Source organism: Scyliorhinus canicula, unplaced genomic scaffold, assembly GCF_902713615.1.
Source record: "Scyliorhinus canicula unplaced genomic scaffold, sScyCan1.1, whole genome shotgun sequence".
NCBI classification, from domain to species: Eukaryota; Metazoa; Chordata; class Chondrichthyes; order Carcharhiniformes; family Scyliorhinidae; genus Scyliorhinus; species Scyliorhinus canicula.
The window spans coordinates 218,750-230,019 of record NW_024055425.1 but is presented as its reverse complement, the minus strand read 5'-3'; the positions used below and the strand labels follow the sequence as shown (position 1 = coordinate 230,019).

Sequence of the window (11,270 nt, the reverse complement as noted above, 5' to 3'; positions counted from 1 at the left end):
CACCGATACTTTCAACTTTTGTGTCATCTGAAAATATTGATATTGTTCCTGTAACCTCTAATCCAAGTCAGAAGGATGGCATGGTGGCACAGTGGTTAGCATGATTGCCTCACAGAGCCAGGGACCCAACTTCAATTCTGGCCATGGGTGACTCTCCGTGTTTGCACTTTCTCCCCGTGTCTGCGTGGGTTTCCTCCGGGTGCTCGGTTTCCTCCCACAGTCCAAAAATGTGCAGGTTAGGTGGATTGACCATGTTAAATTGCTCCTTCGTGTCCAAAGATATGCAGGTTAGGTGGGGTTACAGGGTGGAGAAGAGGGCTTAGGTAGGGCGCTCCTTCAGAGGATCGGTGCAGACTCAATGGGCTGAATGGCCTCCTTCTGCATTGTAAGGTTTCTATGGATATTGATTTTTATGGATGTCAGTGATATCGAATCAAAAAGGCAGTGACCCTGATACTTAACCATAGCGAGGTCCACTGTATCCCTTACTCCTTTATGAAAAACAACCATTCACCACAGCTCTGATTTCATCCCATGGCTTATTTTGTATCCATGCTTCTGCTGACAATTTAATCCTGTGGGCTTTAAGTTTGCTAGATGCTTAATAAATGGTACTTGATCTAATATTCACATACACAACATAAACTGCAATAAAAACAGAAAATGCTGGAAAGATATAGCAGCTCTGGATTCATCTGTGGAGAGAGAAACAGAGTTAACGTTTTGAATCCGTCTGACTCTTCTTCAGAATGACAATGCTGTCATCCAGTCTCTCTGTTAACCTCATCCAAAAACGTAATCAAGACCTTTTTCAACAAGGGGCAGTACGGTGACACAGTGGTTAGCATTGCTGCCTACGGCGCTGAGGATCTGGGTTCAAATCCCGGCCCTGGGTCTCTGTCCTTGTGGAGTTTGCACATTCTCCCCGTGTCTGCGTGGGTTTCACCCCCACAACCCAAAGATGTGCAGGATAGACGGATTGGCCACGCTAAAATTGCCCCTTAATTGGAAAAAATAAGTGGGTACTCTAAAATTAAAAAAAAACTGTTTTCAACAAGGGGCAGCACGGTGGTGCCGTGGTTAGCACTGCTGCCTCACAGCGCCGAGGTCCCAGGTTCAATCCCAGCCCTGGGTCACTGTCCGTGTGGAGTTTGCACATTCTCCCCGTGTTTGCGTGTGATTCACCCCCACAACCGAAAGGTGTGCAGGATAGGTGGATTGCTCAGGCTCAATTGTCCCTTAATTGGAAAAAAAATAATTGGGTACTCTAGATTTAAAAATAATTTTTCAAAATAACTATTTAAATGGAAATAAGGATTGTGTGATGCACTGTTGTCCTTTGGGTCGTGGGAGTGGGCCATTCCTGATTCCCTCTCCTCATATACCTGTCTGCACCTCTTTGGATGTGAGCTATACTGAGTGACAAAATGCACTTTGGTCTTTCTTGGCTCTCTTCACTTTCAATAAGATGTGGGATAAACCTGGGGTGTCCAAGAAACATTTCCCAACCACTGGAAATGTGGGGACTATGGAAATGGATTTAATTATGAAATGAAAAAATGAAATGAAAATTGCTTATTGTCACAGGCTTCAATGAATTTACTGTGAAAAGCCCCTAGTCACCACATTCCGGCGCCTGTCCGGGGAGGCTGGTACGGGAATCGAACCGTGCTGCTGGTCTGCCTTGGTCTGCTTTAAAAGCCAGCGATTTAGCCCACCTGACCTGGAAATTATGTGGTGTATTCACACTAGGGAGAGGCCGTTCACCTACTCCGCCTGTGGGAAGGGATTAACTCTATAATCCAACCTTCTGAAACACCAGAGAGTTCATCTGGAGAGAGTCCTTTCAACTGTGTTGAATATGGGGAGCAATTTAATGCGCATTTTGTCACAGGAGCAAGTTGACACTAAGAGACTAGTCCAGCTTTCCATCAGCTATTATTGGAAGAAACTGCTCACATTCAGCCCCGCCCCTCATTCTCTCCGATTGGCTGGAGGACCGGACCCACCGGCTTGGTCCTCCGACCCTGCCACTTTTCCTGTCAATCACTCCCTGGCAGGGTGAACTGAGCATGCGCAGGCCTTGGCAGCAGTTGGTATGTGCAGCCGAGCGAGCGGGTTTAAAATGGATATTGTCCGAAGAGCGAGTGTGGACCGAGTCCAAAATAAAATCGTCAACATTTTCTATCTCACACATGACTATAAAACCATCAATATTGTTTCCCGCATCAATCTCAACTCCCCGCTTACGTCCCTGGCTTCCGGGTCCCTCTCTTGCATGCGCAGTGTGGAGCTCACTCAGGGAGCATCTGTAAAAATGAAGTGGAGATGCCAGCGTTGGACAGAGCACAATAAGAAGTCTTACAACACCAGGTTAAAGTCTAACAGGTTTGTGACAAACACTAGCTTTCGGAGCACTGGCTTGAGACAATTCACACCTCTTTAACCTGGGTTACCCATATCTCTGGATCTGTAAAGGCTTGATTACCTGCAAATGCTCGTATTCTAGGCATTGTCTGGCATCTTTGAATTTGACTATATATTTCTTTTTGGAACATACCTCTCCATTCACCTGAGGAAGGAGCAGTCCTCTGAAAAATTGTGATTGAAATAAACCTGTTGGACTTTAACCTGGTGTTGTTAGACTTCTTACTGTAAAAATGTAGGCAAATTATAATTTAGGGAGCGTCGGTAAATGGGGAAAGATGGGATCTGTGAAATTGGTGATGGTCAGAAAATAGCTGCAAATTAAGGCAATAATGATTGAGCATAGAGTATTTAAAAAGGAAGGATCTGCTGATGAGTAATCAGTTCAAGGGCCTTTAGGAATGGGCAATAAATGCTAGCCTAGCCAGCGAAGCCCACATCCCACAAATTAATTTTTAAAAGTCACAGAATACTGCAACACAAGGAGGCCATTTGGCCCATTAGGTCTGTGCCAGCTCTTTGATGGAGTAATCCAATTTGTCCTATTTCCCCCATTATTTCTGTAAAACCAGAAGAACACAGGAATTCTGAGCAGGAACATGCCATTTGAACCCAAGAGCCTGTTTGCCATTTAATTCAATCATGGCTGACCCGATTATGGCCCCAACTCCACTTTCTTGTCTGTCCCCATTACACTTGACTCTCTTGTCGATCAAAAATCTATATAAATCAGCATTAAATATTCTTTTATTCATTCACAGGAGGTGGGCTTCACTGGTTTGCCAGTAGTCATTGCTCAACAGTAATTGCTCTTGAGAAGTTGGTCCGGCTGCCCCGATGAGAACGGCTGTTTGGTGGGGAGCAAGAGGGATGATTTTGAGTCTCTCTGTAGCGAGGCCGTGGTTTCCCTCGCGCCCGAGACCAAGTCGCCCCTCATCCCCTGAGGGGAACACCGGGATTTTCTATTTGCCAACCTTAGTCACCGAAACCGAGTGCAGCTAGTCCTCGACCGGTGGTTGGACATAATAATATAATAATAATCTTTATTGTCACAAGTAGGCTGACATTAACACTGCAATGAAGCTACTGTGAAAAGCCCCTAGTCGCCACACTCCAGCGCCTGTTCGGGTACAGTGGGAGAATTCATAATGTCTAATCCACCGAACAGGACGTCTTTCAGGACTCATGGGAAGAAACTGGAGCAGCCAGAGGAAACCCATGCAGACACGGGGAGAACGTGCTGACTCTGCACAGACAGTGGCCCAAGCTGGGAATCGAACCTGGGACCCTGGCACTGTGAAGCAACAGTGCTAACCACTGTGCTACTGTAGCACTGCTCATTGCGTCTTCCCTCGCCTACGTTAAAGAGGTGGGAGACACGAATGTGACTGAGCAGCGTTGGCTGAAATCTTTCTTCGCCGGACTCCTGAGGGAGAAGAGGGACACGCACACATCTGCTCCCTCCGAACACTAAAAACATAAAGGTAGCACTTTACTGCTGACATGGAGGTGACCATAGTCAACCTCAACATCAAAGGCAGCGGGAACATGCTCTGCAGGTTCCAGAACTTTTCGGTCCTCTGGAACGGGAAATAGGCGGTGTTCTTCCTGAAAGAAACCCACACCGCTCGGCAGATGAAGCCACGTGGCTGCTGGAGTGGTGAGAGAGGGGGGGGGGGGGGGGGGGGGGGGTTCTATGTGAGTCACCTAACCTCACATTCTGGCAAAGTGGCTATCTTGTGGGCCCCACATTTTCAGCGGAGATCTTTGGGGTCAAAGGGCCAGTGCCAGACCTGATGGTCCGTAAAGGGGTCGAGGTACTTCATGTTGTGAATGTCTACGCTCCCCAAGCTGGACAGCAGCAGATGACTTTCCTCGAGCAAGTGTCCACTCATCTTGGCGAGTGCATCATCCTGGGGGTGGAATTTTAATTGCACCCTCGGGACAAAGGACCGCCTCGGTACCCAGTGCAGCTCTCGTGCGGTGGTGAAGTTAAGGAACCTGCTCGGGTTCTTTGACTTGGCGGATGTCTGGCGGACTATCCATCCTGACTTCAGCATCTGCACTTTTGTGCGGCCTGGGGTTGGAGCATCCAGAATCGACCGCTGTACATTTCAAGGGCGTACCTGCCCTGTGTCCCGATGGCCTCTGTGCAGCAGGTGCTTGCAGAGTTTTCTGGGAGGACCTGCCGCAGGTCGGCCCAGAGGGTGCCAGGAGGCTTGCTATCCCTATGGCCTGGGGAGCTGACCAGCACCCTCGACAGTCTGTCCAGGGGCAAAACCGCAGGGGTGTATGGGCTGACCGTGAAGTTCCTCAGGGTATTCTGGGACGTCCTGGGGAGCGACCATGCAGTGGTCCTGGGGAAAAGTATCACGACCGGGGAGATGCCCTTCTCATGGCGCAGAGCCACCATTACCCTGCTGCCCAAGAGAGGGGGGAATCTCTGCCATCTTAAAAACTGGCGTCCGGTCTCTCTCCTCAGCACGGATTACAAGATCTTCGCCAAGGTGATGTGTTTGCGCCTTGGCACTGTGTTGGACCACAGGATCCACCCCGACCAGTTCTACACGGTTCCGGGCCGCACGATACATAGCAACATTCATCTGGTCCGGCACCTGGCCCATCATTCCGAAAGGGCTGGTATGTCGAGCATCTTCCTGCCCCTTGATCAGGAGAAGGCGTTCGACAGGGTGGATCACGAATATTTATTCAGGACTCTGCAAGCATTCGGGTTCGGGGTGCATTTTGTCGCCGGGATCCGACTTCTGTAAACTGCTGCGGAGTGTCTCGTTAAGGTGAACGGGTCCCTGATGGCACCTCTTCACTTTGGAGGAGGAGTGCGACAAGGCTGCCCCTTGTCTGGTCAACACTATTCTATTTGCGTGGAGCCTTTCCTGCGCTTCATGCGGAGGAGGTTGTCAGGGCTGCTTCTGCGCGGGCTGGGCATTGGGGTGGTCCGCTCGGATGATGTGCTCCTCATGTTCACTGACCGTGCTGACCTGCGGAGGATGTGAGAGTGCCAGGCTGGGTGTCTCCCGCATGAAAATGAAAATCGCTTATTGTCACGAGTAGGCTTCAATGAAGTTACTGTGACAGGTGGTGACCTTCCGCCTTCAGACTCTGCAGCGATACCTTTACGTTGACCCCCTCCATGATGGTGTGTCCTGGCGACGCATTTCTTCTGCCAAGTGGACGGCCTGAATTATGACGTATAGCTCCTATTCATCGATCTGCAGGGTCTTCGTTACCCTCCGCTGGTGCTGCCCGTCTTTTACCAGGACCTGCTCTGCTCAGGAATCCACACCTCCACCAATACCATTTTGAGTGGCTGGCGGAGGAGCAAGCTGTGGCTGCTGGGCTAACCAGGATTTGGACCTGCTGGGTGGCGGAGGAATGGGCTGGTTGTTACCCCATGAGTTAGCACAATGTGCGGCAGTGGACATCCGGCTTGCGGCCAGTGCCATCCGAGACCTCGAAACGGTCGTGCTCGGACCCGTTGGCACTTGAGGTTTGGAGGACGCACAGTTGAGTGGTGGTATCCCATCTGGGCGAATCCCTGCCTAAACAGCATTCCACATTGGCCCCAGGCACCAAAGCCTCCCTGGATGGGCCGAATGGCTGACTGCAGCTCATATTTGTTTTGATCTCCTGGACAGGAAGCTGTGAGCTTGGATTTGTCAGTCACCCTGAATCAGCACCTTCAGGAGAATTGGGAGGGTGAATATTAGATACAGCAGAGTGAGAATGGAGGGAGAGTGTGTGGGATGGAGATTTACAGCGTTTGGGGAATAAGAGAGAAAATAATGTTCCATAGGAACAAGAATTGTCTGTACTGAATTTCTATCCTGTACTGACAGTGATGAGTTTTGTAAATTGTTTTTACAGGATATTAGATGAGGAGGAATTACAGACAGAAATCTCAAACATTACGTCTCGATCTAACAGTTACTCGATTCACTGGAACCTGAATATCATCAGCCTTTGAATCTAGAAGGAGAACGTTTGCCCAGACTGTCAGCTAAAGATTTGAAACATCAGTGTGACTGGAAAAGCACCGAGACCCACACAACACACACCCGAGTGAGAGTGTTCCAGTGAACTGACTGTGGAAACATCAGTGTGACTGGAAAAGCACCGAGACTCACACAACACACACCCGAGTGAGAGAGTTCCAGTGAACTGACTGTGGTAAGATCCTTAACCAGTTACACAACCTGAAAAGCACCACAATATACTCAGTGAGGGAAGACCATACCTGTGTTGTGTCTGTGGAAGAGACTTTAACTGATTGACCAGCCTGGAGAGACACCAGGGGACCCAAAACATGGAGAAACCATGGAAATGTGAGGACTGCGGGAAGGGATTCAGAGTCCCATCAGAGTTGGAAACTCATCGACGCGGTCACACTGGGGAGAGGCCATTCACCTGCTCTCGGTGTGGGAAGGGATTCACTCGGTTATCCAGCCTGCAGAAACATCAGAGAGTTCACACTGGGGAGAGACCATTCACCTGCCCTGTGTGTGGGAAGGGATTCAGTCGGTTATCTCACCTGCATTCACATCAGCGAGTTCACACTGGGGAGTGGCCGTTCACCTGCTCTCCGTGTGGGAAGGAATTTGCTTGGTTATCCAGTCTGCTGTTACACCAGCGAGTTCACACTGGGGAGAGGCCATTCACCTGCTCTCAGTGTGGGAAGGGCTTCACGCAGTTATCCAACCTGCAGACACACCAGCGGGTTCACACTGGGGAGAAGCCATTCACCTGCTCTCAGTGTGGGAAAGGATTTGCTGACTTATCCAGCCTGCAGTCAGACCAGCGGGTTCACACTGGGGCGAGGCCATACACCTGCGCTCAGTGTGGGAAGGGATTCACTCAGTTTCAGAACCTGCAGACATACCAGCTAATGCACACTGGGGACAGGCCATTCACCTGCTCCCAATGTGGGAAAGGATTTACTCAATTATCCACCCTGCGGAGACACCAGCGAGTTCACACTGGGGAGAGGCCGTTCACCTGCTCTAAGTGTGGGAAGGGATTCACTAGGTTATCCAACCTGCGGAGACACCAGCGAGTTCACACTGGGAAGAGGCCATTCACCTGCTCTCAATGTGAGATGGGATTGCATGTTTCACCACACCTGCAGTGACACCAACAATTTCACAATCGATTACAGGGCTTGGATTCTGCTGTTATTGTTCCTGCTCTGCACCCAGGACAGCATTTTGTTCATTCTGACAGGCGGTCAGTGGGGATGGTCGGAAGGTTTCTTTCTGCTGGACTGGCCGATCTCACCACTTTGCCTCCAGTGGGCTGATGCTCTTTGAGCCTTGTTGCTAATACCTGGCTTCAAATTGTACAAGGGTGTTTGGAAGATTGAAGATATTTCGTTTCCATTTCTGTTTGGAACACCACAAAACATGCCACATTGCCATGGAGATGGGCCCTGGTGGTTACATCATTCTTCTGTTTAATTTATCTGGGTGTTCCTCACACAAGCAAACTATCAGGGTATGAGGGGCAAGTTGTCTGAGGTGGATGGGAAACTGATTGGTACAGGGAATACCTAATATTTAAGGAATTATTTCATATTTATCGGGCGTAGGTTTGCTCAGTTGGCTGGACAAGTGGTTTGTGATGCAGAGCAAAGCCAACACCATGGATCCAACTCCCGTACTGGCTGAGTTTATTCATGAAGGCCCGGCCTTCTCAACCAGGCTCCTCGCCCGAGGTGGCTGACCCTCAGGTTAAATCACCTCCAGCCAGCTCTCTCTCTGTCAAAGGGGAGTGCAGCTTATGGTCCTCAGGGATTTTTGTGACTTTTATTTCACATATAAATAACAAATATCAATTCCTTTGAGGAATAGAAATCCAACAGGAAAAGTGATGCAACCTTGGCTAACAAGAAAAGTTAAAGATCCCATTCGATCAATGGAAGAGGCTCATAACGCGGTCAAAATATTAGCCTTTTCCAGCTCAGCCATGAGAGGCAGCTGCAGGAGAGTCAGACAGCGACTGGGAGATGCCCGTCTGACTGAGGACAGCTGACAGTCGTGTTCAACCCAGCGGGACATCTGTTTACATCTGTCAGGATGTCACCATGTTGGATTTCAGGGGAATGACTTTGGTGATGGTCAGACGTGGAGCTTTCTTCTTCCCATCACACACAGATTTCCATTATCATTTTTTATATAAATTTAGAGTAGCCAATTACTTTCCAATTAAGGGCAATTCAACGTGGACAATCCAGCTAACCGGTACATGTTTGGGTTGTGGGGGGTGAGACCCATGCAGACACGGAGAATGAAAACGCCACACAGACAGTGACCTGGGGCCAGAATCGAACCCGGGTCCTCAGCCCCACTGCTAACCACTGAGCCACTGTGCAGCCCTACATTTCGGTTATCACAGGCAGTGTGGAATTACTGACGTTGGCTGTCTAGTGTTTATTTGCACAATCTTGCCATTTTTTACATAACTGCCTTGGCTGCTTTCAGTGATGCAGTGTTCTCGGTGTTGGGTCCATGTTGCACATTTGCTTTTTGCTTCAATGACAGATGTTATAGAGGCTGGTTTCGCATAGGTCTAAATCGCTGGCTTTTAAAGCAGACCAAGGCAGGCCAGCAGCATTGTTCAATTCCCATACCAGCCTCCCCGAACAGGCGCAGAAATGTGGTGACTAGGGGCTTTTCACAGTAACTTCATTTGAAGCCTACTTGTGACAATAAGCGATTTTCATTTCATTTCATCTACCTCTGCTGAGTGGATCTCAAACCAGTCTGTGTTGTGGGTTCCACCTTTAACATAGAATCCTGTAGGTCTTTACAGTACAGAGGGAGGCCATTTGGCCCATTGAGTCTGCAGCGACCCTGTGAAAGAGCACTCCACCTCAGCCCACTCCGCCGCTCTATCCCCCAACCCTGGCTGGTGCTGCTGTGTCAGAAATGATTGAACTCAGTGACTTCCAAGCTTCATCAATATCAATGTTGATTGATGAAGTTTTTATTGATGTGAGTATGAAATGTTTCACTGTTTTGTTTAATGTTCTTTGATTATTTAATTTCACAATGGACATGTTACTGTGAGGAATGTGTGAGTCGCTAACAATTGTCAGCAAGGATTAATCAGCACTTTCTAATTGGAGATGTTAATTAGTAGAACCTGTCAAACTCTGAATTGTAGATTTTGGATCAAACATCAATTTAGGACGATCCTGTTAAGAGTTCTTGAATGAAGGAGAATATCACAGATGCTGCTTTAAAAATGGGACATCGCAGCCCCGAGAATCAGTGACATCTGAAAATATTAAACTGCAGCCAGTTCTAGGGTTTGTTAATATCAGCAGAATCAAACCAGATATTGTCAGACCATCAATCCTGGATGTGAATAACAGCAGCATAAACAGCAAAATCCAACCCTTGCAGTCACTTGCCAACTTGCTGATGTCTCAGCTCATATCGTTATTGAGTGAATCCCTTCCCACAGTGTCGATGGTCGGTCTCGGCCCTTTGTGAATTTGTTGGTGTGCACTGAAGGTGGATGACTTCCTGAGTGTCTTTCCAATTAAACTGCAGCTGAACGGCTTCTCCATAGTAACTTCACTGGTGTCTGAGCAGACTGGATGATTGAGTAAATCCCTTCCCGCACACTGAGGAGATAAATGGTCTCTCCCTGGGGTGTGAACACAATTGTGTATACTGAGATGACAACGTGAACCTCATTCCACAAGACATGCAGCTGAATGCTCTGTCCTCAGAGTGAATTCATTGGTGTAACATGAGTCTAGCTGACTGAGTGAATCCCTTCCCACACACAGAACAGGTGAACAGCCTCTTCTCAACACAAACCCGCTGGCGTGTATGCAGGTTGGAGTGAATCCCTTCCCATAATTGTAGCAGGTGAATGGCCTCTCTCCAGTGTGAACTCACTGTTGTGCTGGCGGAAGAATATGTGAATTGCTTCCCACAAGTGCAGCAGGCGAACGGTCGCTCCCCAGTGTGAGTGTATTGATGTGCTGTGAGGGAAGAGGAATGCTTTGAACTTTCACAGGAAGTGCAGCTGAATGGTTTGTCTTTTGCATGAATTCATTAGTGTAACAGGAGGCCAGCCGATTGAGTAAATCCTTTCCCACATTCAGAGCAGGTGAATGGTCTCCTGTGTGAATATGTTGGTGAGTTTACAGCAGGCATCGATAATCGAATCCCTTCCCACATTTCCATGTCTTCATGATCCAGGTGTCCTTGTAAATCTCTAGTTCAGACAATCAGTTGAAGCCTTGTGCACACAGAATACATGGATGTTTCCTCCTCCACGCGAATGGTGCAGGCTGTGTATTTGGTTCAAGCCATCCTTACAAATTACTGCCTCATCTTCAACCTCCCTCTCCTTTCCAAACTCTTTAAAAGTGTTGTCACCTCCCAAATCCTTGACTATCTTTCCCAGAATTCCCATGGTTGAACCCTTCAATCAGGTCTCTACCCTATCACAGTGAAATACAAGAGACAAACAGAATCTCACCCGGAGAGAAAGACAGGCAATCCGGGAGCTTGGATCCAACACGGATATGTCCATATGACAAGGGTAGCAGCACAGTCATTACCGAGAGACAACAATACCTGCTGGAGACAGACAGAGAACCAAACAACATGAATCACACCAAGCTACCTAGACCCATATACCCCAGACAGGAAGGAGAATTGGAGACGGACTGGAAGAACTCAAAGACTCCAGACACATTAACCAAAAACAGGTGGAATATCTGAGGGGACAACAAGTAGAACCAAGGAAGTTCTACCTGCTCTCTAAAATACCAAACACCCAAACACATGGAGAGTACCAGGGAAATA

The 11,270-nt window shown here is 48.4% G+C and overlaps 1 protein-coding gene across 1 annotated transcript; it reads left to right on the top strand.

Annotated features, from left to right (window-relative positions):
• The first annotated feature begins 3,799 nt into the window (after positions 1 to 3,799).
• Positions 3,800 to 10,313, top strand: LOC119959301 (zinc finger protein 239-like). The gene is made up of 3 exons (XM_038787602.1): positions 3,800 to 3,911; positions 6,313 to 7,407; positions 10,241 to 10,313. The coding sequence occupies exons 2-3, from the start codon at positions 6,752 to 6,754 to the stop codon at positions 10,311 to 10,313; spliced, it is 729 nt and encodes a 242-aa protein (XP_038643530.1). The 5' UTR covers positions 3,800 to 3,911; positions 6,313 to 6,751.
• The last annotated feature ends 957 nt before the right edge of the window (positions 10,314 to 11,270 follow it).